The sequence below is a fragment of the Cucurbita moschata genome, unplaced genomic scaffold, assembly GCF_002738365.1.
Source record: "Cucurbita moschata cultivar Rifu unplaced genomic scaffold, Cmos_1.0 Cmo_Scf00007, whole genome shotgun sequence".
NCBI classification, from domain to species: domain Eukaryota; kingdom Viridiplantae; phylum Streptophyta; class Magnoliopsida; order Cucurbitales; family Cucurbitaceae; genus Cucurbita; species Cucurbita moschata.
Window position 1 is genome coordinate 3128994 of NW_019268523.1, and position 24981 is coordinate 3153974.

The following is a 24981-nucleotide window of genomic DNA, read 5'->3' on the forward strand; positions in this document are numbered from 1 at the left end:
CCCCCCCCCCCCCCCCCCCCCCAAACATTTTCTTTCCTTCTCTATTCCTTTATCTTGTTAAAATTTTCAGGAACATAATTCTGTTTCCCTATTTAATTCTCTCCCTTACACATGTTTCTCTCGTAAAATTTGAAAAGATTTCAACATCTTTGAGAAACTGTAGTTTTAGCTTCCGGCAAAGTTAGCACTTGAACATCGGACTCTTCCATGCTCCAATAAGGGATGTTTACTTGGATAATGTTTTCTTCCCTTTCTCTAAACCGCATCTCAGGTCCCTTATATGCAACTTATCTAATGTAGGCTGTCCAGAAAGAAAGAGAAGAAAAACTTGCAGGCATACTTGAGGGTTTTCTTAATCAATATGTTCAAGGTGACAAAGACGGATTCTTACGGCATGCTGAATCTGAAGCCAAAAGACTCTCTAATGCGGGTAAGAACAACTACGAATATGATATTGCAATCACTCTATTCCTTGTGCCTTTTTCCTTCCAGATTCCATTAATTGCTAACTTTGACCATTTCTTGGTGCAAGACTTTTGAGTTCTTGTGTTTTTTTATGCAAGAATATTAATGATAGCTTATTAAGTTCGGCATTTTCTTGAAAGCTTACTGATGCAGGAGCCTCTTGTATTTATATTGATGATCCTAGTTTTTACCCATCTTGGACATGCAGCTTTTGGTATTAGTATACTACACACGATAGGCTACATTTATTCAAGACAAGCAGCACAGGAGCTTGGAAAGAGAGCCATTTATCTTGGCGTGCCATTTGTGGCTGAATGGTTTCGCAACAAGGGGCATTTTTGGAAGTCACAGATAACAGCTGCAAAAGGCAGGAAGATCTCAAGCTTACAATTTGTCTTCTTTTCCTCATCGATGATTAAGTATTTTTCTTTAATAATTTGCTACTTAATCATATCAACTATTTATATGTATCAGGTGCTTTTCAGTTGTTACAGCTTCAAGATGATATTTGCCGGCAGTATAAAATGGATGGTAGTGGCCCTGAAAATGATATTGAATCGCATATTAGATTGAATAAAGACACATTCCTCAATTCTTTGTGGAAGCTTAACGTGGTGGACATAGAACTGACTCTTATAAATGTGTGCCAGATGGTGAGCCCTCTTCTTTTTCTCTTTTTAAAAGCGGATATTTGGGAGCTTTCCAGGGAAGTTCGTTGCACGTTGTATGATTCCGTGGCATTAAGACTTGGGAATAAGTGTTGGCTGAATTGTTACTTCGACATTGAAACTAAAAAAAGAAAAAAAGAAAATCTTATTAGGCACACATAATGAATCTTTTGTGATCCAATTTGTTCCTCAGGTACTACGGGATAATACTGTGAAAAGGGAAGAACTAAAAGCTCGTGCTCTGGCTCTAAAGATTCTTGGAAATATATTCCAGGTTTTACATGAGATTGAGATCTTGCATCATGTTCACCTTTATTGTTCATTGATTGCCAGAGGCCAGGAACCACTTTTTCCATTATTAAAGTGTTTCTTAGTTTTTCTAAAAATTCATCGATGCCCTACAAGTTCTGGCCATTTTTATATAAGGATCTGGTGATAATGACTCCCCTCTGATGTCAAAGTCACGGAGTAAATGATGCCGGGATATTGTGCATTTTCTGATGTATTTTAAAGGATAAGGATGATAATGTTCCAGTTTTTAACGCCTTGTTATATATATTACTTCCATCTTTATCAGCAGGAGAAGCAAGCACAAAATGGTGGAACATCAAGAAAGAAAAGTGCTGCTGCAGTAGATGACGATGGAACGAGTTCAGAGAGCAGCGACGATGAGGATGATCCCCGAAGACCAATATCTTATCGAACTCCTTTTCTTACTCAGGCAAGTTAATCAACTCTTCTCTCCACTCAAAAAGATCCACTTTATCCATGTATATTGAAACTCGAGCTGAAAAGTTCGGCTGGTACCAGCTAATAATGTCTAGGTCAAAATAAGCAAAAACTTGACTCTTTTCGCAGATCCTCTAGAATAATCATGCTAGTTGAACGCTAGGTTTTTTTCCGAACACATGTAAATCACAAGAAAAAGAAGCAACTTACCTGAATGAGTAATCGACCCTTTCAGTTTCTGACACCTGAAAGGGTGGTCGGCCTGATTTTATTGGGAGTAGGAAAAGAGAGCGAGGATGTGGATAATCATACCTCTGTCTATGGATTTAGTTTGACCTTGAATAGTCAATCAGTATGCACATATATTTAGAAACTCTTCTAAAAAATGACTTTTAATAATAATAGTCATGTGGAATTATAAGTTTATAAGTTTAGTTTTTTCTAATTTTTTATTTAACAGTTTATTGATTGCATAAATCTACTAAATACAATGTGTAAGGTCATATTAAACACGTTATTCACAGTACTACAACTTTATAAATACAAACTTAGGAAAAAAACAAAAGCAAATTTGAAAATAAAGTTTTTGCTATAGTCCCTAGTTCTGTCATCTCTGTGATGAAGTTTTGTGATTATTTCAGATTGGTTTAAGAACATGACAAGTAATCGTTGTTATAATTTACCAAAAGACAATTCCTGAGACGTAAACAGCACCTCACTATTCATGCAATCATTTAAATTTAGTGAATTTCATGCTTGCATTGAAGTCAAATTCCAACAGAAAAACCTCGACCAGAGGAATACTTTAATTTGCTTGATCTTTTGCGCTGTTTGATGGGAACGATGTTCACTGTATCATTGTTCATGCCGTGCAGGGTATAGGGAGACTCTTCAGATGCCTCTGTAATCCAGCATTTGATGTGGACGATGAAGAGATTGTGTATAAAAGCAAATGATGAATATATCTATTCATGCAAGAAGGTTGTACCTCTCTTATCTTTCAACTGGCACAGAAGGCTCAAGCCTTCAATTGTGTTGACAATTGATGTGGTTGGACATTTTATTCGTTAATAATTTTCCAAATCCATGAATATTTTTTGGTTATCCAAAAGGGCTGCAAATGTAAAGCTCAACTTTTTTTTTTCCTTTTCCAATGGTTGGATGCTTGCTTTATCCAGAAGTCTTATGAAATTGAAGGCATTTCCACATCTAAACAAGCATGTGTGGAAATAATATAGTTGGCATCTTGATGTCCGTAAGCTACAATATTTACAGATGAAAAGAAAGGGAAAACAGTGAGAACAAAGTCCTCATATGTTCCAATTCCCTTGATTCCGAGGTACATGTACAGATACAACATCATGGTTTTCGGGAAAAAGGGTCGTTCGAGATTAGCAACCAATCTAAAAACTTACTCCCATGTTCAATGAGCTGGATAGGGAAAAGCAGAGGGGGCACGGTGAGCTTGGACTGCACAAGCACAATGCACAGACATCAAATTTAGACAGCCACTCATGATGAGGGAATGGCGGCCGGAGCAGGTGTGGAGGGCAGGAAATGAGTCACAAACAGCCTGAACGGCAGGGGGAGTAAGAGCTGTGCATTGGCTGATGTTAAGCGTTCTAAGTCCATCATCATCATTCTTTCCCTTCCCCGTTGTTCCCCATTTTGTTGGCTTGTGCTTTATACAGCTATGTGCCAAAGAGTACATTGCTCTGTCTGTTATGTTCTGACAATAGTAGAGCCCAAGTGACCTCAGATGAGGGCACATATTTGCCATAGCAATCACACTATCATCTGCAGATATGAGGATCAAACTTCAGCTACGCTAACGATGCTAACGATAGAACCAACGCTTCCATCAACCATAAAAAAAATTCAACAATTTGAGAGAAAAAGAAAATACCCCCACCCCACACGACATACACCGACAAGAATTTCTGATGAGACAGCACTTCTTACCACACGGGCTTACCCTAAATGGAATGGCTTTCTTAGTTAAGCTCCGATAAAAGACCTTTCACTTGCTCTCACCCCTATGGAGGAGGACACTCAAAAGATGGAAGCTCCTGCATCTACGGGGCCTCCTATAGTTTAAGTGTTCTTTCTCATATCTAAGATAAGAGTAGCTGAGTTCTGGAAACAGGGCAAATGTCTTAAAAGAGGTGGTAGAGGGTTTTGGAACAAGTGAATATTTTCATTCTTAAACGAGATTCCATCCGAGCATCTCCCAGGCCACCGCTCGGATAGTATCAGTTACCCACTCATATACACACCTTGCCGGCAAGAGGCAGCTAACTGACCTTGCAACACGTAATTCTCAAAAACTTATCAGATTCGAATATTACGGGCCACCTTAGATTTCTAGTGTTCTTTTTAAAAAGTGTTTAACAAGAAACCGAGCTTGGGCATTAAAAAAAAACCAACAAACTACAATGATAATATTGAGTTTGAACCCAAGAGAAGATGATATTTGGTTTCCTTTCTTGGGTCCATTGAAGAAACCCATGATTTCGTTTTCAATCAATCCATCAATTTCGTGGAGAGAAGGGCTATGCTTGGCAATAACAACCAGCATGTCGGAATCAGAGCTGGAAGGATAGGGAGTGAATGATATTTGAGGTCAAGAATACTCCTTTCTAGTAAGAATAGCATGAATCAAACAGCTGTACTCTATCAAGTAAGAAGCATCTATCATCTTTTCAGTTACTAGATATAAATTTGTTGATTGAATTGAGAGATGTACCTGTAATTAGGACACAGCCACACAAGTCCAGGGTTCTAAGATCACGACATCCATACGCCAAGCTCATCACACCCACATCGCTCACATTTTCACACCATCCAAGATTTACGGACTGCAAACTATTACAGTATTGTCCAATAGCCTGCACATAATTGAAAGTTAATTAGACCAATCAACTTCAACATGCTATATAGATTGCTTAATCTTTAATTTGTACCTGCAATGCAGTGTCAGATGCAGCCTTGACACAGCTACAAAGATTAAGAACTTTTAGCTTTCTGCAATAACTGGCTAGATAAGCCAATGCAGTGTCACTGAATGCAGTACAACCGCTAATATTAAGTTTTACAAGATCAGGGCAACCATGAGCCAGGGCATACAGGGAAAGATCACTGAGCTTGGAACTTTTTCTCAGGTCCAGGACCTGCAGATCATGACAGTAACTAGCAATGGTCTCAACAGCATCGTCGGCGAGCTGGGGTTTGTCCTGGCGCAAGATTAGAGTTTGCAGCTTTGCAAATTTAGGAGCAAGAGATAGGACCAAGTTGTTCATGTTCTTTTTGCACCTGAATCAAAAGGGGACACCAACTAGCAATTAACTAAGGTGTCTATAACTCGACAACTTTCGTTGCCAAGCATTAATCTATCACTATGTAAATGATTCTGATAAGTTCCAAGCTGATCGTTAAAATGTATAAAATAATAATGACGTGCTTGACTTAGCATATGACACCAGTGATTGGTTCAAGAATCTAATGGGGTGTGGCCTACATAACAACAAAATAGCTGTCATTCATTAGATGTATAAATGTCCAAAAGTATATGCTTTTCTGGGGGGGCCAAGCAGCAGGTTATTCATTAAATAAATGCCTAAAAGTAAATGTTGAAGCTGTACTTACAAAATAACAGTCAAAGTTTGTAGCTAGAAAAATCAAGCTTGCACCATTCCTGATATGTTCATGATTTATAAGTGAAAGAACTTAAAAAGTCGTATCAGATAATTATGGAACGTTAACGATCATATCTTAATAAAGAGTCGTAAAGATATTAGACACAAAAATAGTCCTAAAAAATCAGGCTTTACCATCGGAATAGACTCGAGTAATAACAAATGTTCTAGTTCCCGCTGAACGCCTCGAAAAGGTAGCAGAGAAACAGGATCGCCTCAATTCGAGACATAACGAGGTACTTTCACGAGAAGTTGTCCTATAAATTCTTGAGAATCTGTCCTATCAACTTTAGAGGGACTACGCCGCAATAAGACACATGTGATTTGATTTTAAGCATGTAAAATCAAAGGCATACAGATCCGAGTTTCTTGTAAGCTTTTGAAACATGTGAACCAGCACATTTAAGCACTAAAAAAGATCAGGAGGAGTCCATTTCATCATATGATATGAAGCAATAACAGGAGAAGGAAATCAATATGAACCAGGACGCAATTACATATGATTGAAATTTTCTCTCTAATAGCAACACAAATCAACATGTTTATAGAAACATCAGAGGTTCAACAATCAAGATTGAAATAAATAGAAAGGCGTTCAAGGCAGATGAGAGAAAGTACCATGATAGAGAAAGATGGGTGAGGCCAAAGCAAATAGCATCCCTCCATCCACAACACACGCCAGAGGCTACAATAACAGTTCGATCATCAACAAGCGATATAATTTGCAAGAGAAGCTCCATAGGAATGTCCTTCCATCCGGCAATCACCCCACCGTCCATTTTAACCCCTTTAGCACCAACGTCGATTCCATCACCACCACCATCAACAAGCATCATTAGTTTTTCAAAGCACAAGTTCAAGTCCTCAGTCCTCAAGTTTTCTTTACCAACCATTTCACTCGAATTCCCTCAACCCCTCCTTCCCTAAAACTTACCAAACCAGCCTAAAATTATCAGAATTTCCTCGCTTCTGCCGCCTGAGAGAGAGAGAGAGAAAGACAAGATAAAAACGCAGAACACATTAACCAGGTAAAAACAAGCATCTACCCAAATATATCGCACTCTCTTGCCAAAGATTAAAGAAAAAACCGAAAACAGAGCGACCCAATTCAAAAAGTCCCAGTTCTGTAGCAAAATGGTTGAAAACAAACAAGAAATTCACAAAAATTAACCAGAAGACATCAAATTTCAGAGAGAAATCAAAAGAACACGTAGTAGAAGGAAAACCCTGGAAAGAAAAAGCAACCACATATACTAAGAATCACAGAAAAAAAAAGACAAAAAAACAAGTAGGGTGCTGATGATCAGAGCTCAAAACCCAGTAACGATCAATAAAGGGAGAACAAGTGATTACCTCGGACCGCTTCAGGTGAAAAGAAAAAAGAAATTCCTGCAAGGCGGAGGTGAAGCAGTCAGCCGAAGATGGTCTATAAAATAGAAGACACGCAAAAGGAAGAGCACCTACAGCGTTGGCATTGGGACTTGTAAAAAAAAAAAAAAAGAAAAGAAAACGTCCGGTGGCAAAGAAGGAGTAATGCAGATTGCGCCACGTGGAAAGCATCCTGCGTGCGTGTGAGGATGGCCTTCTGAGTTCAAGTGGGGCCCACTTCCTGTTTACGTGGGGCCCACCAAAGGATTCATAATTGAAATTAAAATTGAAATTGAACTAAATACCAAACTCCAATTTTCCTTTCTTTTTTTTTCAAAATTTTTATTTATATTTTAAATTTTATTTATTTATTAATTACTATTATTTTATATTATTGTGTGTGTAGAAGGTTCCATGTGTTAAAAACCGAAGCCGCACTCAAAAGCTATTCCTTTTCCATTTCATCCCACAAACGAAAAATGGACCCTTTTTATTTTTATTTTTTTTTTCTTTTTTCCCTTTAAACCCCTTTTTTCCTTTATTATCAAAAAAGAATATTACTCCAAATTCCTTCAAAATTAAAAATAGGTGAATTTTTGGTATTTATTCACCTAATTTCCTCTCCAATTTATTTAATAATATTCCCTTTTTTTTTTTTTAATACCATGTTTTAAAAAGCCATCCAATCAAACATTTTTTAAATTAAAATTTTGTTTCTTTCATAACCTCTTAAATTACGAATATACCCTTGATCATTGTTCATATCTCTTAAGAAGACAAAATTGGATATATCAGTGTCATTAAAAAAAAAAAACAATAATTCTCTTCTTGTGAAAAATCTTAAACTAAGAAATTAAATGATTATTAATATATGTCATTTTCATATTTAATAAACCCTAAACCCTAAAAATTTCTATTTTTTTTTTCATGATTGAAATAAACGAAATAATAAAAATGCACTTAAATAATTCACTCGAGTGTTCTTTTATAAGATTAGAAGTCATTTCAAACTGACGTTAACGAACAAAATTAGATAAGATTTAAACAAAGAAACAGATGGAAATAGAGGAAGCCCTATGCATCGTCAATCATCGTTATCATCAATCAAGTAAAGACAACAGTTGATGCTCGAAAAGCAAAGGCATCCTATGGTCTAGTTTAGCCCATTCCATTAAGTGGGGTACTCAGCTTTATACTAAATTGGCTAAGATAATTAGATTTTACTTATATGGCCATCACACCCAACCAATCCATTTCGTTCTGTTCATGCTTTTACACCAACTTTTCTTTTTAAAATAAGGGAATACTTTCTATCATATTCTTGCTGCGTCGACCTTCATCTTCTGCCAAACATCTTTCTTTTGACCAATTAAAAAAAGGATACTGTCTGTTTGCATCTCATGAATCATTGAATTCTGCACTTATTTTGGGCTCTGTTCATTCTCTTATTCCTATCTCAGGTTCCATGATTGATGTTTTGAATGGATTTTTCCCCTTTTTTTCTCCCTATGGCTAGTTTCTGATAGGGAATTATTGAGTGGGTTATGGCTTTTAGGTATCTATGGTCTAGAGGCACTAATATATTCAATAAACTTTGCTTTTGTCCCATCTGCTGATTAAAAGATCACTATCACTGTAGATTAAAAGATCACTATCACTGTGTGTATGGCTGGGCTGTTACGTGTGTAGCAGCCCAAGTCCACCGCTAGTGGATATTGTCCGTTTTTTCATGATTTTAAAACGTGCCTATTAGAGAGAGGTTTTCACACTCTTATAAAGTATACTTTGTTTTCCTCTCCAATCGATGTGGGATCTCACAATCCACCTCTCTTCAGGGTCCAAAGTCCTCGTTGGCACTCGTTTCCCTCTCTAATCGGCACACCGCTCAGTGTCTAACTCTAATATCATTAGTAACAGTCCAAGCCCACTCTTACTGGATATTGTCCGCTTTGGCCCTTTATCTATCGCCGTCAACTCATGGTTTTAAAATGTGTCTATTAGGAAAAGATTTCCACACTCTTATAAACAATGTTTCGTTTCTCGTGGGATCTCACAATGTGTGTGGCTATGTATTCTACCCTCTGCTAGATTTGGCCAAGTTAGTAGTCTCTGTCTGCTTTTGTTTTCTTTTAAATGTTTGTTTATGGTCGTATAAGTTTGCCGATGTTTGCTGGTTTGTTATTTAGGTAAACATTCATAATCAGAGATGTTTCAATTTCACACGTAAATCCAGACTCATTGTAGGAAAATTAGAAACTTTTGAAGTGCAATAAATGAATCAATACTTCAATTTGCATGCTACTGACCTTTCTTCCAAAATAAACCATAAAGTTTACCTGTAAAGATTGGACTTTCTGAAACTATGATAAGCAAGTTGATATGATCACGTTTTCTGGCATAACCCGTTCTTTGGATCCTGAAATTAGCAGCAACAGAGACAATATCATAAGAAAACTTGGGTTGCAAGTGCTTTTGTTGATTAAAAATGAATAAATGAAGCCAGACCTCATACATGTGACCAGTAGATTACAAAAATGGAGTGATGTTAATGTGAAGAAACCAACACTTTTTCCAGCCAGCGAAGAACAGCTAGCTTACGTTTGAAAAAACTTCCTAGAGTCTGAAACAAATTGCAACTCCTCCCAACCGAGCAAGGAGCGATAGAAGGAAGTAGGATAGCATTGGTTCTTTCGGTAAACCGATGCATGAGCTGAAGCTCCCATGTCCCGCCGACCCTTCGAAAGAGGGCGCAGGTGGATTCCTATCCTGAATAATTGGTCCTTTTTGCTCTATTTGCATATTGCTTTCTATTTATAGATAAATAAAAGCGATCGCGCTCCTGAACCGATGCATTGTTGGTCTCACAATTCCATTGCCTCGATTATAAGGAGAGGTGAAAGAAAAGACTTGAGATTGATTTAGGAGTCTTTGAGCCTCACTTTAACTATTTGTATAGGATGAACAGAGGACGAAAGACAAAGAAAGGGACAAGTGGGCTTGATGATTGGAGAAAGGGAAGGGGCGTGGCTGGTGTGTCACTGGGTCGGTGGGGGAACCCGATTCTTTCACAAAATGAAGGCATTAAGTAAGGCAAAAGTAAGGCAAAGATAATGATGATCAATTAATTTCCTAAAACCACATATTTTGGAGGCTTAATGTGGATTGGATACCTAGGCACCCAGATCTGTTGGTCCATTCATCATTAGCCTCCGGATCTGTTTCAATCATTTTCTGTACTTTCTAAGGGAAGCCCATCGTCATAAAAATGGAGGATCATGAGGAGTTAGGGGAAGCATTTACCCCTCCTTCACATATCTCTCCACACTGCTTCAGCTTTCTTCCAAACTCCATCCTCCATTGCACGAAAGTTAGCTCCAGCAAACGACCTTGGGAATGCTTTCAATTGGTATCCCACTATAGCAAACCCACACAAATGCAGAGAGAATAGACAGTAAACTTCAGAACAAAGCTGCATAATCTGTTAACATAAAATCACATTTGCTGCAAAAAAATGAAGCATATACAAGTCCAGCAGAAACTTACCCGGATGAGGCACTCTGTGAAGGATTCCTAAGCATAATACGTGTATCGCCTCCCAGCCTCGAGTTCCTAAGAGTAATCTGGAGCTCACAATCAGTGCGATCCTTTCCCATCTACCTCTCATTGCAAATGCTTGAGCCTGCACCGACCCGTACCGAATACAGTAAGGATGATTGCAGTTCCAGCTTCACCACCCTCTCTGCAACTCTTTCAACAACTTTTAGGTCTCCATGAATTGCACAGACACCAAGAAGTGACTTGCAAAGTGTAGAAGTAGATTGGCATTTTGGTGTTTTAATAATAATAACTGCTTCAAATTTACCAGCCCAACTCAGCAAGTTCACTACAAAAGAACAATGTTCATTCCTCGGCACGCCTCCATGTTCATATGCCATTGAAAAGAAGGTGGCTATCCCTTCCTCAACAAAACCAGCATGACTGCAAGCTAATGAGACTCCAGCTAGAGTTATCCTATCTGGCAGTACACCTTCCCTGACCAACTTATTCAAAGTGCGTAAGGCTTCAAAGTACACATTGTTAACCAGAACCATAATCATAGTGTTCCATGATATCAAACCTCTAACAGGTATATCTATGAAGACTATAATGGCATTCTCAGTTAATCCAAGTTTAGCATGATTAATACAGTGAACTGATCGGGAGAGTGCTACTAGAGAGAACTGATATAGTGCCAATACTCTTAAGCCTGGTCTGTGGCAGACCAAAATCAAAGAGCTTCAAGAGATAACATCCACCTTTTCCATACTAAAAAATATGGAAAACATGTAATCAACAAGGCCAAAAATTCTCACTGCATATCAATCAATGAATTTCTGAGCACCACACTTGACACATCCACACCACTTCGAACCATACTGCCAAGAAATTGCTTACCATGACAAGCATACGACACTGGAAGCAAAATGGAGAAGGTATATTTACTTGGTCTAAAACCAGCGTTTTTCATTTCCAGAAAAACGTCCATAGCATTATTAGCAAATCCAGATGAAACAGAACCAGAAATCGTAGAGTTCCAAGAAATAATGTCCTTCTCAGGCATTACCTGATGGCGTGCACCTTTGACATCACCAAATCTAAATATACCTTTCAAGCATCTGTTCCAGGATACAATATTCTTCTTTTAATGCCGCCAAATGGTTATTAAACAGATCTTAAAAAACTGGTTTAAGTTCATGTTTCTTATCTCCGGTTATGAAAAGCATAAATAATATATATCTAAAAACGAATATAACACAAAAAATTTGTTATTTAATTTTAAGAACTTATTTTCATGTAATTTTTTTATATTTTTAATGTATATTATAAATATGTTTACATTTTATAGAAAGTTTCATTTTCCTCTCACAAGTTTTTAGGTTATCAAATATGTTTATATTTTATTCAAAAAATAAAAATAAAAGAAAGAACAAGATACATTTTTCTTTGTTAAAAAAGAGGAAACAAAAACGAAAAAATGAAAAACAAGAATACAAAAATGAAACCTTAATTTCTTTTCTTAACTACTGAAGTTTTCAAAATAGTCTAAACCATCTCATTAGCTACGGTAACATAAAAACTGACTTAAGTTTTTTCTATTATTATTCATTTAACCTGTGATAGGAATCAGAGCTTGCAAGGGAACTGGAGAAGAACAAAGCATTTCAAAGAAAAACAGACAAATCATCCTAACGAAAACGCATATGAATGGAAAAGGGAGATTGATGCACCTCAATAAAATTTTCTGAATACAATTTGATCTTTGACATACAATATCAGTTCCATAAATTCTAGTAATTTATCCTAGCCCTCACCAACAAGAGTAAGCCAAGAGCCAAAATAAAGTACAAGGTATTAACATTAAAGTGACTTTTCAGTCAGCAAATTGTCTTTCGTGTTCTGTTCTCATCTCATTTTCGATCAGATCATTTAATTTAGGCATTTGAAGATATTTAAGTTAAAGAATAAAGAATCAGCTTGTGTTCTGCTACATATCAGGCAAGGCAACTAAAACAGCTGACCCTTCAACCAAAAACGCAAAGTATCACCAGAGTTTGTTGTTCTTGTTTGTTCAAATTATAGAATACGGCCTATCTTTCTTTAAGCATGCTTTGAACTCATAACGATATCTCGATGGACGAGGTTTACAAATTTCCTATTTAAATAAGCATCGAAAGTTTAGTGGATGTATCACATACTTGATGGGGATTGTGACAGTCAACATGTTGGGTAGATTGAGATCCTGGATTCTTCTCACAGAGCTCTTGAACATGCATTGCTTTTCAATAGGCTGGAGCGAACACTTGATCCTGTAATGAGCAATAAACATCTTGGTATCTTCTCATTCAGATCTTGGATCTAAATTTCTCTTTGATTGCTGACGCTGTTGAGCATAGCCAAAAATTTTGGATTCTACAATGAATGAGAGACAACTTTCCACAATGGTTTCAAACCGTGAATGCTTGAGCTGATGGGATAGATTTTGTTGCTTTCATGATTTCACTTGTAAAGATTCTGCTCCTTTAGTCTAATAGCTACCCATTCTCCCAACCTCGAGTGTCCGTGTTTTCTACATGCATCAAGGACTTTTTCTAGCATTGGAACAGTAGGATCAAAGGGCATATTGTTGATAAATTTTTCGAGCTCATCCATGTTTCCATGTCGGCCATAGAGCTCGATCACACATTCATAGTGCTCTAATCGAGGTATGATACAGAACTTGTCAATCATTGAATCGAAATACTGCCTACCTAACTCAACGAGATTTTCATAGACACAAGCAAGCAAAATACCTTGGAAGGTCACATGGTCCGGGTTAATGCCTTTCTCCATCATCATCATTTCAAACAATTCGATTACTATCATACCCCTTCTGTTGTGACAACATCCTAAAATTATGGAGTTCCACAGAACCACATCGCGCGAAGCTGCATTTTCAAAAACCTTGAGAGCGTACTCAAGTTGTCGGCATTTACAGTACATATCAACTAAAGCTCCACTAACTGCAACGTCTATCTCATAATTATTTCTAACCATGAAGCCATGGATTTGTTTGCCTTGATCTAATGCAAAGGTGTTTGCGCAGGCTGCTAAAAGGGTTGCAAAGGTAAATTTACTAGGAGCTGCTTCCCATTGCATCTCTGAGAAAATTGTCATAGCCTGTTCACTCATGCCGTGACGAGCATAGGTAGTGAGTAGAGCATTCCAGGAGACTTTATCCCGCCATTGACTCATTTGGTAGAACCAAACTCGGGCACTTTTCAAGTTCCCACATTTACCATACATGTCAAGGAGGGCATTACCAATATAGAGATTAGCATAGAAACCAATTCTATAGATAAAACCATGAACTTGCTTTCCTCTTTCAACATCTAAAAGGCCAGTACACACATTCAATATCAGGCGAAGAGTAACGTGATCGACATCCTTAATCGAATTGTGCATCAAGTGGACAAAGTCGAGTGCCTCTTTCCATTGACCGGAATGAATATACCCTGCCAACATAGCATTCCACGAAATCACATTGCGTTCGGGCATTTCATTGAAAAGCTCCCTAGCTTTTAGAACTTCCCCAGACATTGCATATCCATATACCATGGAAGTCCAAGAAATAAGATTTCTGGAACTGGGTTGGGTAAATACTTGGTGAGCATTGTCTAATGTTCCACATTTCACATACATGTCAATTAAAGAGCTCGAAATAACTTCATCCTCTTCCAAACCTACTTTCACTACAATACCATGAATTTGCCTACCTTCTATGAGTGCTGCCATACTTGAACAAGCAATCAGAGCATTGGAAAAAGTAAAACTCAATGGCATCACTGCCTCTCGGAACATTTGGAAAAACATTGACACTGCCATTTTACCATCGCCCACCTCAAGATAGCGCCTAACAATAACATTCCAGGAAACATCATTTCGATTCTGGATTTCATCAAACATGCTACGTGCATCATTCATAAGCCTACACTTTCCATAGACATCAACAAGCGAGCTCTCAAGAATCACATTGCCAACAAAGCCAGATTTCACAATATGCCCGTGAACTTGCCTAGAGAGGTGAAGAGCCAAAACAGAACCGCAAGACCCAAGTACACTAGCTAAAGTTATTTCAGTAGCATAAACACCGGATTTATTCATATTCAGAAATAAATTCAAAGATTCCAAAGCAAACCCATTCTGCGTATACGCCGTTAACATCGCATTCCAAGATCCCCCATCTCTCTGAGGCATTTCCTCGAACAGCTCCCTCGCATCCTCCAAACACCCACATTTACCATACGCCTCAATCGCCCGATTCAACAAGAAAATCGGCGGCGTGGGGCAAAACGTAACCAAATGAGATTCAACCTTTCGAGCTTCAACAAGAGCGCGAGTGGAAGAACAAATTTGGAAGAGGCGAGCATACAAAGGATGAGGAAAGGGGAAGGGGGAATCAAACAGAACCGAGACAGCTTTTCGGAGGCGACCCTCTTCCAGGTATTTGAGGATTGTGGTGGCAGCGGCTTTGGCGCCGGTGGGTTGGGTTCTGGCGCTGAGGTTCTTATGGGAAAGAAGGCGATTGAGTATTGAGGCCGCAGACACACCCATGTATGAAACAAGCGGTTCGAACTCGAATGCTTCACATAGCGGCGCATTCTTTTGCTCTTTCTGCTAAAACCATTCGAACGCCCCCCGCCAAAATAATGCGTAGAGTTTTCCTTTCACATTCTTTTTAGGTCAATCATACAAATTTTACCATAACTTACAAAAAAAATTTATCTTTTTATCCTTCAACTTTAAATTTACCTCAAAAATAACTTTTTTTTCAATTTAGGATATATTTTAATTATACCTATAAATTTTATGGACAAAAATTATATATTGATCAGATGTAGTATTAACCTAAAGAGTATTTTTAAATTTTTTTTAAAAAATTAAAATGTATTTTTTAAGTTTTTAAAAAATTTAAAAGTACTAATATATTTTTAAAAAAACAAATATATGAACGAAACATTTAATAACGGTAGTGTATTTTTTTTAACCATTTAAAAAAAATTATGAATATTTTTTAAACAAAATATTAACTCTATCCATTCAAAACCGACCGTATTCTTGATTTTTTTAATTCAAGAGTACTTATTTTTTTAGATATTTTTAGAAAAAGCTAAGAATATTATCCAAACATTTAAAAATTTATGAATATTTTTGGGACCAAACGTGAAAGATATTTTTATTAATTTAGCGTTAATATTTAAATTTAAACGACAAAAACCCGAATTCTAGAAAGAGTATATACATATTTTCCTCTTAATAATACATGAATTCTTCTAGAAGTCGGTCTATTCTTTATTGTAACGTGGCAACATGAATTAATTTAATGAAAATATAATAATATATTTTTCCATCCACAATTTTGTTATAAACCTCATAAATTAGAATGCCAATCATATCAGTATATAATAATTGGGATAAATACGTTAAATACTTTCCAATTTGATTTTTAATTTTATATTTTAAAAAATTAGACAATATTCCTTTCTTTCTTTCTACTCTCAAAGGAATATTTTCAAAATTCAATTAAAGGAATTTGTAAAAAAAAAATCCTTTTATTTTTTAAATTTAGCTTTAAAATATTTTTAGAAAAAATGAAAAAAAATCAAATCAAATTAATTGAGAATTAAATTTGAGATTTTTCATTAGATTTTTGTGTTAATAAATGAATTAAAAATTAAATTAAAATATTGACTTTATAAGAAGAATAATAAATGCTTTTAAAAAAGAAATTTCAGTACGTTGCTAACTTACCAGTCACGATAAGCAAACTAAAAAGGAAAAAGAAAAAAGAAAAAGGTTCGTGACAGGCATTATTTGTTTCCTTCGATCCAAACCTTAAAATAAGCAAATAATTTTTTTTTTAAATCTTATTTATCCGTATATATACCTCGAAAATTATAGTATAATATTATAATTTTTAATGAAATTGACTTTATAATAAAATGTAGATTATAAAAATTTGATAATATTTGAAATGATGTAATGGGAGACTAATTTTTTCCTGGCAGCTAATAAAGGTGGAGGCTGATGATTGCAACAATGAGAACAACCAGATTAAATCATTTAACTCACTAAATATTAATTAGAGTGAGTAATTAACAAAAAAACCAAAGCCATAAGCCTTATAAATGTTTTATTCCCACAATAAATATTAATTATAATTAAAATCTGTATTTTATGTTAGACGAACACGCCTCTCCACAATGGTACGATATTGTCCACTTTGAGCATAAGCTCTCATGGCTTTGCTTTGGATTTTTCCAAAAAGTCTCACACCAATGGAGTTAGTATTCTTCACTTATAAACCTATGATCATTTTTTAAATTAGCCGATGTGGGACTTTCATCCCCCACATTTTAAACGTATTTATTTAATTCTAATATATATATATGTGTGTGTGTAAATATTGGGGTTGGGGGAGAAATGGGGTCTACAGGCCGGCGCTCCATCTAGAAGTGGTTGATTACAATTGTTATGGCATTTAGTGGACACTTCTTTAAAATTAATTTTTGTGAGATAGTGCGTAAGCATTTTGTTTTTATTATAATTAGATTTCAACCATTTTCATTTTGTTATTTTCTAAATTAAAACACAATCATTTCCATCCAAAATTTAAATTCTAGTTTTAAGTTTATTATTATTATTATTATTATTTTTACTTTTATCTTAGGTTAAACTCGTTTTTACTAAAAAAAATTAGTGTGGAGACGAGATAGAAATAGATGTCGAATTAGGATTGAAATCGAGTGAGTTCAAGCACTTATTTAGAAAGATGCAAGAAGTTAAAGATTTACGAGTGAAGAAAGCTGGAGATCATAGGTAATCTCAACCTAATCAAGGTTTACGAGTGGGATTTCAAGTTGGGGTCAAAATTCATGCATAACAATAGGTATGTTAGCGAACACGACTTTCCATAAGTATGATACCGAAGATTTTGAATATAAACTCTTATGACTTTGTTTTATGCTCTCCCAAAAGGCCTCACACCAATTGAGAGAGTATTATTTGATTATAAACGCATGATCCTTCTTTAAATTAATGTGGGACTTTTATCATCATTCAATAGGGTAAATAGACACACTTGAAAATTTAAGGTTAAATTTTATGTTTAAGCCACGGGTTAATAAATTAATAATTTAGAACCAATAAATTTTTTATTAATTGAGTATTTTTGCCAAATTGAAAATTATTATAAATAAATTTTAAAAAAAAGGACTATTTTACATATTTTCCTTTAAAATATATGCAATTTGCAAAAGGACTAAAAAGACATTTGATTAATACAGAATATAATAATTGTTTTTAATATAAAAACGATGAATAGCAGGAGAATTGAGGAGGAAGAAAGTAAACCACAATTTATTTCTTTTTTTTTTTCAATAATAATGACAAATAATCATGTAGACATCCACACGTTGTCCTTCCATTGGATAATAAATAAAACATTAAAAAAAAATCCCACAAATCATTCCCAGATTTTTTTCCCCAGATTTTTTCAATTAAATTCCAAATAAATAAATAAATAAATAATCTCCTCACATTTAATGCTTGTATTTTCAGTCTTCTATTTTATTTATTTATTTATTTAATCTTCTACTAATTAACAGCCTAACAACCAACACCTGAAACCAAAAGAATAAAAAAAAGATATATAAACCTTTTATAAAAGAGCCCAGTTCCTTTTTTTAAAAGAATATTTAAATTATTCCACCCATTCCCTTAGTTTAAAAATTATAGAGAATATATATTAAACAAAATTCATATTATTTTTACAATCATACCATAGGTTATAATAAATAAATTCTTTATTAATGCGATAATCCAAAGTTTAAACAATAATTACAAAATAATAAATAATAAATAACTTTTGTGAAGCGTAAGGGTGGGATCTCTGTCACCGTACCTTCACGGTAACTAGTCCAAGTTACCGTGAAATTGACACGTAGGCGACCGTGTTAAATTACAATTTTCTCCCCCTCCTCTCTCCTCCTATACCCTCCTCTGCCCCTCTAGCTTCAAACGCCGCACCACACGGGATCTCCTCTGCTTCTCTCTCTGTTTCAAGTTTCTTCTACATCCATGGGAAACCCTATCCATACAGCCGAAGACTGCATCATTTTCAGGGGCTGGGACAGTGCCGCCGGGGACGATGACTCTCAATCGGAGTCCGGCGTTTGTTCGCCCACGCTCTGGGGTTCTAATTCTCGAACCAACCTTCAATTTCACCGCCCGCGTAATCGCAGCCTCTCGCCGACGTCTCGGACACAAGCTATAGCCAGAGGGCAACAGGAGCTCATGGAGATGGTCAGGAACATGCCGGAATCCTCCTACGAGCTATCTCTTAAGGATCTTGTTGAACACCATTTGAGTAATTCGGAGCGGCAAGACGGCGATGCCTCGCTTTCGCGAGACGATTCCGCCTCTGAAACTTCCTTCCGAAGGGACACAAGCAAGACGAGGAGTGAAACTAGGGCGTTGGTTACCAGAAGTAGAAGCGTCGATAGCGGTGGATTTTACCTAAAAATGTTCCTCCCGCTGCCTTTCGGGCAGATGTCGGCCAAAAAGAAGAGGAATCTTAGAACCGATTCGGGGTTGAATAGCAGTTCAAGAGTGTCGCCTAAACCGCCGCCGGTGGACAGAGAGTGGTGGAGGAAGCGATCGAATGAGGGGAGCGTATCCGGCGGCAGTAGTAATAGCACTAGCAGCGAAAGAAGCAGGTAACCAACCAAATCAAATTGTTCATCAATCCAGACAAAAAAAAAAACCCCCCAATTTCATGAATCTCAAGATTATCTGTTTGATTGTGATGAATTTGATGTGCAGGAATTCAGAATCGCAAGGAGGTTGCTGGTTTTGTATCAGTCCAATGAGGAGTAAAGATCCAGAGTAGAACAGCTTCCATTGAAAGTATTCAAATGAAATGAATCTTCTTAATATGTAATCTTCTCTAAATCACAGCTGAATTTTGCAGCTAAGCTTGTTTATATGTTTTCTTATCTGTATTTTGATTTCCATATGTATATGTATATTTTCAACCAAGAATTCACCTGTTTTTTCCTCCCACTTCCCTTAAATTCAAATGGGATATTAAATTATTACCATATTACCTTAGTGGGAAGACTCGAGGGTTGTTGAAGATTGTTGGGAAGGAGTCTCGTATCGACGAATTTAGAGGTCGATCATGAGTTTATAAGTAAGTAATATCGTAATTTCACACTATCTCAAAATTATAAACTAATAAATTCTCTAATATTGCTTATTTTTTGTGCAAAAGAATGAATGCAAGACGTGGGGAAGATGGCCCGCCAAAAACTATTCAATGATTCACAACGTCCGGAAAATTGAAGCCATTTGGCATCATTTGTAGACTTTGGAATAGAGTATATTGTAAAGATTTGAATTCGAATTTTTATGTCACTTTAAATATTATACAACATATTGTCAACATCAATATCAAAATGGACCCCTATTATTTGAGTATTTTATTAGTTTTCAAGTTAACGTGGATCATATATTATACAAACATCTTTCATATATGATATTAAATCCAGATCGATTGGATAGAGATATGAAACATTTTCTCTAGTACAGTTTTAAAATTGTGAGACTGATAGTGATATATAACATATTAAAGCGAACAATATTTATTAGTACTAAGTTTGAGCTGTTACGTAATATATTGTCTGTTGAATTATGTTCGAGTTGAAAACACAGTAACATATTATCTGTTGAATTATGTTCGGGTTGAAAACATAAACGGAATAATTTGGAAGATCTCTAAAGAAAAAGAGACAAAGATTCTGTTGTTTACTAACTATCGTCACTCACAAGTAAGCTCCAGCTCCAATTATGGTGGAGTCGAGTAGTGATGCCTCAAATTCAAATTCAAATTCAAATTCAAATTTTTTCATTTTAAGTAACATTTGGGCTTGGGCCAGTTACCTTTGGGCCGAGTATTGCAACTTTAAAAGGGTTCTCATATGGGTTACACTCGAATTGTAGTTCAGAAATGGGCTTATGAGTTGCAAAACGTTATGATTGCAGACCCGACCCATCGGCCCAATTAGTGTTTCGGGTTGACGTACTCAGCAAGTCTACTGCGCCATCGATGCGGTTAGATTGGCAAGCCAAGTGGGACCAGATGGTCTGTGGTCTTAGTCCAGCACGAAAACGCGGTTCTACGCTCCAAAACGCATCAGCCACTCCCCAAAGTCTCCCCCCACTGAAGACTTTGAAAATGTCAAACCCGGAGACCCAAACCAAAGAAAGTACAAAGAAATCGTAATGGATTCTTATAATGCTTTTATGATTCCGCTTACCGTTTCTGAATTCATTTGGCTGTTGGGATTCATAGGAATTCATAGGAATTCGTCTATCACGGGACTCCGTGGTTCGTGTTCTTACGCGGGGTTTCCATTTTTTCCCCATTATTTCATTCTTTTCTTTGTTTGTGGGACTCTGTGAAAATTCCAAGTTGGGTCTGAAACTAATCGAACAAGCAACCCCTCCACGAAGAAAAGCGAAAACGAAGAACACACACACACACACACACACTTCTCCCCACTTTTGGCTGCTCATTCCCTAGGCAGGTATGCTTCATTTCAGCCCCAACCCATTTTTTCTTTTCCTCTGTTCCATCTATTTCGTTTGTTGATCCTGGCGTTTACTTTTAGATTCTGGGTAAATTTGCTTTTGCTTTAGTTTTTCTGCTTTATGGTTTGCTGCGCCATTTCTGCCTATTATGGGTTGTTTTAGAGATGATCATTGAACTTATAAGTAAAGAATACGCTTATCTAAGAAACCCGGCTTCTTCGGCAAAGCTATGAGAGCTAATGCTCAAAGGGTCTTAGTGGGTTATGTTACGATTTGTATGTCCACTTGAATCATCTGTTGTTTGGCTCACGATCGAGTCCGTCCGCCCTCTTCTTCTTTCATCCCTTCTCTATTGGGGAAGTTTTCTTATGGGGTTCTTGTTTATTGGCAAGGAATTTGTTGGTGATTCTCTAATCACTTGATATCTTCTTTTTGCTCCTTTTCAGAGTTGCTGCTTTATTTTTTAAAGGTATAAAGGGAGAGCCATTGATGGCAATGATTTCTGATAGACTTCTGTTCCACGACAGAGCTTTGTGTAGTTCACTTCTTAAGGTTACTTTTGTAGCTGAATTTCATAAATCCTGCTGGATTGTGTTTCTCAGGAGATTCAAGGACAGAAGACCCTATTGGGGTGCAAAAGATTCAGAGAGATATGTCTACCAATGCTGCTGCTGCTTGCGCTGAGAGAGCCACAAATGATGTGCTTATAGCTCCTGATTGGGCCATAAATATTGAGCTCTGTGATATTATTAACATGGATCCCAGGTAAAAATCCCAACGTTGTCTGAAATGAATATCTATGAGTTGTTTACACTTACCTTAGTGAACTCGAAACCAACGAAAGCAGGTTTTTGTTGCTGACAAGTTTTTTTTTTCCTTCCAATTGGGTTCTTTGGACTCAACCCATTGTTGTCTACTTCCGTACTTATAAACTCACGATCGTTAACGATCCTCAACAATCTTTACTTATAAACTCATGATCAACCCTATAATTAGCCGACGTGGGACACTTTTCCCAACAATCCTCTCCTCGAACAAAGTACACCATAGAGCCGCCCCTAAGGCCTATCGAACCCTCGAACAGTCTTCCCTTAATCGAGGCTTGACTCTTTCTCTGGAGCTCTCGAACAAAGTACACTCTTTGTTCGACACTTAGTCACTTTTGACTACACCTTCGAAGCTTACAACTTATTTGTTCGATATATTAGGATTCTTTTGACATGATTAAGTTAAGGGCATGACTCTGATACCATGTTAGGAATCACGACCCTCTATAATGGTATGATATTGTCCATTTTGAGCATAAGCTCTCTTGGCTTACTTATGATTTCCTCAAAAAGGTCTCGTACCAATGGAGATGTGTTCCTTACTTATGCACCCATGATCAACCCCTTAATTGGCCGATGTAGGACTCCTTTTCCAACAATCCTCAACACGACTAACCAATTATAACTTCTTTCAACCGAATATCTATTCTCTGTTGTGATTTAAAATGTGGACTCTGGTTTTAAATGGGTAATTCATAGGCAAGCGAAGGATGCATTGAAGATACTCAAGAAGCGCCTGGCTAGCAAAAATCCTAAAACACAACTTCTAGCTCTCTATGTGAGTCTTCTTAGTCTTTGTTGAATATTTACCATAAACAACAATATCAGATTTCTGGGTTGTGCTCTTTTATTTGTAACAACCAATGGCTGAAACTTAATTTTGTTACTATTGATCCAGGCATTGGATGCTCTAAGCAAAAATTGTGGCGATACTGTTTTTAAGCTGATCGTAGATCGTAATATCCTGCACGAAATGGTTAAAATTGTAAAAAAGAAGGTATCTGTGAACTTCGACATGAATCTATCCTGTGTTACTTGGTTAAGTATACATCGCAAACCCGGACAAACAGTTTAATGTGTTTTTTTAAATCCTAGCAGCCTGATTCAACTGTTCGGGACAAGATATTAACTTTGGTAGATGCATGGCAAGCAACATTTGGGGGTGGCTCCAAGGGAAAGTATCCACAGTACTATGCAGCCTACAATGAATTGAAGGCGAGTTATCTTTTACTCTAATATGTAACCTTTTAAACCTTTGACAGTGTGTTGGGAAATGCTTTTGCAGTACTCATTTGTTTTCGTTTCGTAATACAGAATGCTGGATTTCGATTTCCACCAAGACGAGAGAACGTTGGGCAGTTCGTAAGTCCACCTCAGATACACCCTGTTATTGAGCAACATGTTTCACCCTATGATGATCTTGCTGCTCAGGTTTCTCTTCAGTCTGATGCTTCTGGTTTAAGGTAACGTTTTAATTCCTGTTTGGACTCGTCGTTTTGAAAAAGCAACGGGCTATGAAGTGGACCGATGCATTAGAGCTAATGCGTCGGTCCACTTCATTCTTCTAGCTCGAGTCTAGTTGTTTCTTTTCGATTTGTCATTGCCTCTCTGGATTCAACTCTGATTATAATCTGAACTTAAACAGCTTGCCAGAAATTCAAAATGCACAGGGGCTAGCAGATGTTTTGTTGGAAGTGCTCGGCGCGTTGGATTCGAAGACTCCAGAGGTATTCCTCAAAAAGAGTCTTGATGTTGTAAAAGAAAGAGTTTGAGGAAACTCGTATGAGACATAATGCACAATTTGTCCTTTTTCGTTCGACATTTTGACTTTTTCATGTTGACAGGCTTTGAAGCAAGAAGTTATTGTCGATCTTGTTGATCAATGCCGTTCCTACCAGAGCCGTGTCGTGATACTTGTGAATGAGTCAACGTAAGATATCGTGCCAGCTTTATTTATTACCGTAGACTTAACCTCTGACTTGTGCTGTTTGCTCCCATTTCAGAGATGAGGAACTGTTATGTCAAGGATTGGTGTTGAATGACAGTCTGCAGCGTGTACTCAGCTACCATGATGACATTGCAAAAGGAACGTTTACAACGGAAGCTAGAAGAACAGAGCCTCCTCCCGTTCCATCGGTTCCATATATGGACCCCGAGGAGGATGAGTCGGAAGATGATTTTACACCATTAGCTCGCAGGTGCCTATAATTGAGTCCCCTTTGTTCCATTCTATAAAAAGTAGAATGTCATTGTAACTGTTATACATGACTTGCAGGTCAACAAGAGATCACATTTATGCAAGGGACAGGAAACTGGCGAACGGTCAATCATCTCGAGTAAGTCCGCTTCCTTCACCCTCATTAAAGAAGACAACTGGTGCAGAAATGATCGATCATCTTAGCGGCGATGTGTACAAGCGTGAAGGGTCTCCAAGGACAGTAGAGCCACCATCTTATACACCTTCACCAACAACTTCATCTTCCTCACCTTTCTACACCAGACAGCCTTTATTCGTCGAGCCACCCCCAAGAAGCATGTCCACAAATCCGCCCTCCGCAACACCAAGCTCCCTCCCTCCCCCACCCTCAAGATATAATCAAAGACAACAATATTTTGAGCAACAAAAAGCTGTTACAGGAGGCACTTCGCCCCATTTGAGCAATGGCTATAATTCTTATGACAAGATAGTCGGGAATACCAAGAATCTGTCGCTCGGTCCTTCCACCCCGATGAGAGCTGCAGAGCATGAGGAGGCCCTTTTCAAAGATCTGATGGATTTTTCCAAGGCCAACACATCTTCATCCTCCAAATCCAACCGACCATTCTGAGACTCGAATAGTAAAGATTGACCCTGTTTTTTCTTTGTCGTCGTCGTCGTCGCTCTAGTGTAGGCAGGTGATTGTGAGGTTTCTTAACGAGGTTGTTGCATATTCATGAACAAAGCCATCCATTTTGTAAGTAGGTGTTAGAGTTTGTTCATGTTGCTTTGGATGGGTCTTAGATTGAGCCACTGATCTGCATATATTATATATTATGTTCATCTGGTAGCATCTCTTTTGT

General features: G+C 37.1%; 6 protein-coding genes across 11 annotated transcripts in view; 3 read left to right on the forward strand and 3 right to left on the reverse strand.

Annotated features, from left to right (window-relative positions):
* LOC111444898 (chaperone protein dnaJ 10-like) overlaps window positions 1–2955 on the forward strand; it is a 4787-nt gene extending 1832 nt beyond the window's left edge. Inside the window, exons 5-10 of one of the 2 annotated variants that reach the window (XM_023083020.1) lie at window positions 301–430; window positions 674–832; window positions 940–1118; window positions 1327–1407; window positions 1714–1854; window positions 2738–2955. In XM_023083020.1, the coding sequence (XP_022938788.1) occupies window positions 301–430; window positions 674–832; window positions 940–1118; window positions 1327–1407; window positions 1714–1854; window positions 2738–2818 (771 nt within the window). In that variant the 3' untranslated portion in view covers window positions 2819–2955. Of the gene's footprint in view, window positions 1–300; window positions 431–673; window positions 833–939; window positions 1119–1326; window positions 1408–1710; window positions 1855–2737 lie in introns of both variants that reach the window. The other variant, XM_023083019.1, reaches the window with a different exon arrangement.
* Window positions 2956–3048: 93 nt separating this feature from the next.
* On the reverse strand, window positions 3049–9341 carry LOC111444899 (F-box protein SKP2A-like). Of its 2 annotated transcripts, XM_023083023.1 has the most exons (6): window positions 9262–9341; window positions 6911–6946; window positions 6176–6533; window positions 4826–5174; window positions 4609–4750; window positions 3049–3659 (listed from the first exon to the last, which is right to left on the reverse strand). In XM_023083023.1, the coding sequence occupies exons 3-6, from the start codon at window positions 6448–6450 to the stop codon at window positions 3286–3288; spliced, it is 1140 nt and encodes a 379-aa protein (XP_022938791.1). In that variant the 5' UTR covers window positions 6451–6533; window positions 6911–6946; window positions 9262–9341; the 3' UTR covers window positions 3049–3285. The 2 variants fall into 2 exon arrangements, with proteins under 2 accessions (XP_022938791.1, XP_022938789.1); XM_023083021.1 differs by lacking the exon at window positions 9262–9341 and having other exon boundaries at window positions 6911–7082.
* Window positions 9342–10232: 891 nt separating this feature from the next.
* Window positions 10233–11525, reverse strand: LOC111445145 (pentatricopeptide repeat-containing protein At2g21090-like). The gene is made up of 3 exons (XM_023083382.1): window positions 11278–11525; window positions 10621–11176; window positions 10233–10403 (listed from the first exon to the last, which is right to left on the reverse strand). Exons 1-3 carry the CDS (start codon window positions 11523–11525, stop codon window positions 10233–10235), a joined length of 975 nt encoding a protein of 324 aa, XP_022939150.1.
* A 641-nt stretch (window positions 11526–12166) lies between these two features.
* On the reverse strand, window positions 12167–15136 carry LOC111444693 (pentatricopeptide repeat-containing protein At3g26540). Its single transcript, XM_023082693.1, has one exon. It carries the CDS (start codon window positions 15053–15055, stop codon window positions 12962–12964), a length of 2094 nt encoding a protein of 697 aa, XP_022938461.1. The 5' UTR covers window positions 15056–15136; the 3' UTR covers window positions 12167–12961.
* Window positions 15137–18486: 3350 nt separating this feature from the next.
* LOC111444710 lies at window positions 18487–19602 on the forward strand. Its single transcript, XM_023082722.1, has 2 exons — window positions 18487–19218; window positions 19325–19602. Exons 1-2 carry the CDS (start codon window positions 18581–18583, stop codon window positions 19389–19391), a joined length of 705 nt encoding a protein of 234 aa, XP_022938490.1. The 5' UTR covers window positions 18487–18580; the 3' UTR covers window positions 19392–19602.
* Window positions 19603–20683: 1081 nt separating this feature from the next.
* Window positions 20684–24971, forward strand: LOC111445410 (TOM1-like protein 4). Of its 4 annotated transcripts, none has more exons than XM_023083760.1 (11): window positions 20684–21090; window positions 21541–21563; window positions 21697–21859; window positions 22621–22699; window positions 22820–22918; window positions 23017–23136; window positions 23236–23384; window positions 23567–23648; window positions 23766–23851; window positions 23925–24119; window positions 24197–24971. In XM_023083760.1, the coding sequence occupies exons 3-11, from the start codon at window positions 21747–21749 to the stop codon at window positions 24747–24749; spliced, it is 1476 nt and encodes a 491-aa protein (XP_022939528.1). In that variant the 5' UTR covers window positions 20684–21090; window positions 21541–21563; window positions 21697–21746; the 3' UTR covers window positions 24750–24971. The 4 variants fall into 4 exon arrangements, with proteins under 4 accessions (XP_022939528.1, XP_022939529.1, XP_022939532.1 ...); XM_023083764.1 differs by having other exon boundaries at window positions 20685–21090; window positions 23020–23136; XM_023083762.1 differs by lacking the exon at window positions 20684–21090 and adding an exon at window positions 21123–21181.
* The last annotated feature ends 10 nt before the right edge of the window (window positions 24972–24981 follow it).

Bases quoted from the DNA above. Each gene is read 5' to 3' on its own strand.
- LOC111445145 (XM_023083382.1), bottom strand. From the start codon at position 11,525: ATGCCTGAGAAGGACATTATTTCTTGGAACTCTACGATTTCTGGTTCT. The intron at 11,177-11,277 runs GTGAGAATTTTT...GGTCTGCCACAG, and splicing joins AATTCATTGATTGATATGCA to ACCAGGCTTAAGAGTATTGG. The intron at 10,404-10,620 runs GTACGGGTCGGT...TTATGTTAACAG, and splicing joins AATCATCCTTACTGTATTCG to ATTATGCAGCTTTGTTCTGA.
- LOC111445410 (XM_023083760.1), top strand. From the start codon at position 21,747: ATGTCTACCAATGCTGCTGCTGCTTGCGCTGAGAGAGCCACAAATGAT. The intron at 23,385-23,566 runs GTAACGTTTTAA...GAACTTAAACAG, and splicing joins TCTGATGCTTCTGGTTTAAG to CTTGCCAGAAATTCAAAATG. The intron at 24,120-24,196 runs GTGCCTATAATT...CATGACTTGCAG, and splicing joins TTTACACCATTAGCTCGCAG to GTCAACAAGAGATCACATTT.
- LOC111444899 (XM_023083023.1), bottom strand. From the start codon at position 6,450: ATGGTTGGTAAAGAAAACTTGAGGACTGAGGACTTGAACTTGTGCTTT. The intron at 5,175-6,175 runs GTACTTTCTCTC...CTTTTGATTCAG, and splicing joins ACCCATCTTTCTCTATCATG to GTGCAAAAAGAACATGAACA. The intron at 3,660-4,608 runs GTACATCTCTCA...TCATATCTGCAG, and splicing joins TGGCTGTGTCCTAATTACAG to ATGATAGTGTGATTGCTATG.
- LOC111444693 (XM_023082693.1), bottom strand. From the start codon at position 15,055: ATGGGTGTGTCTGCGGCCTCAATACTCAATCGCCTTCTTTCCCATAAG.
- LOC111444710 (XM_023082722.1), top strand. From the start codon at position 18,581: ATGGGAAACCCTATCCATACAGCCGAAGACTGCATCATTTTCAGGGGC. The intron at 19,219-19,324 runs GTAACCAACCAA...TTTGATGTGCAG, and splicing joins ACTAGCAGCGAAAGAAGCAG to GAATTCAGAATCGCAAGGAG.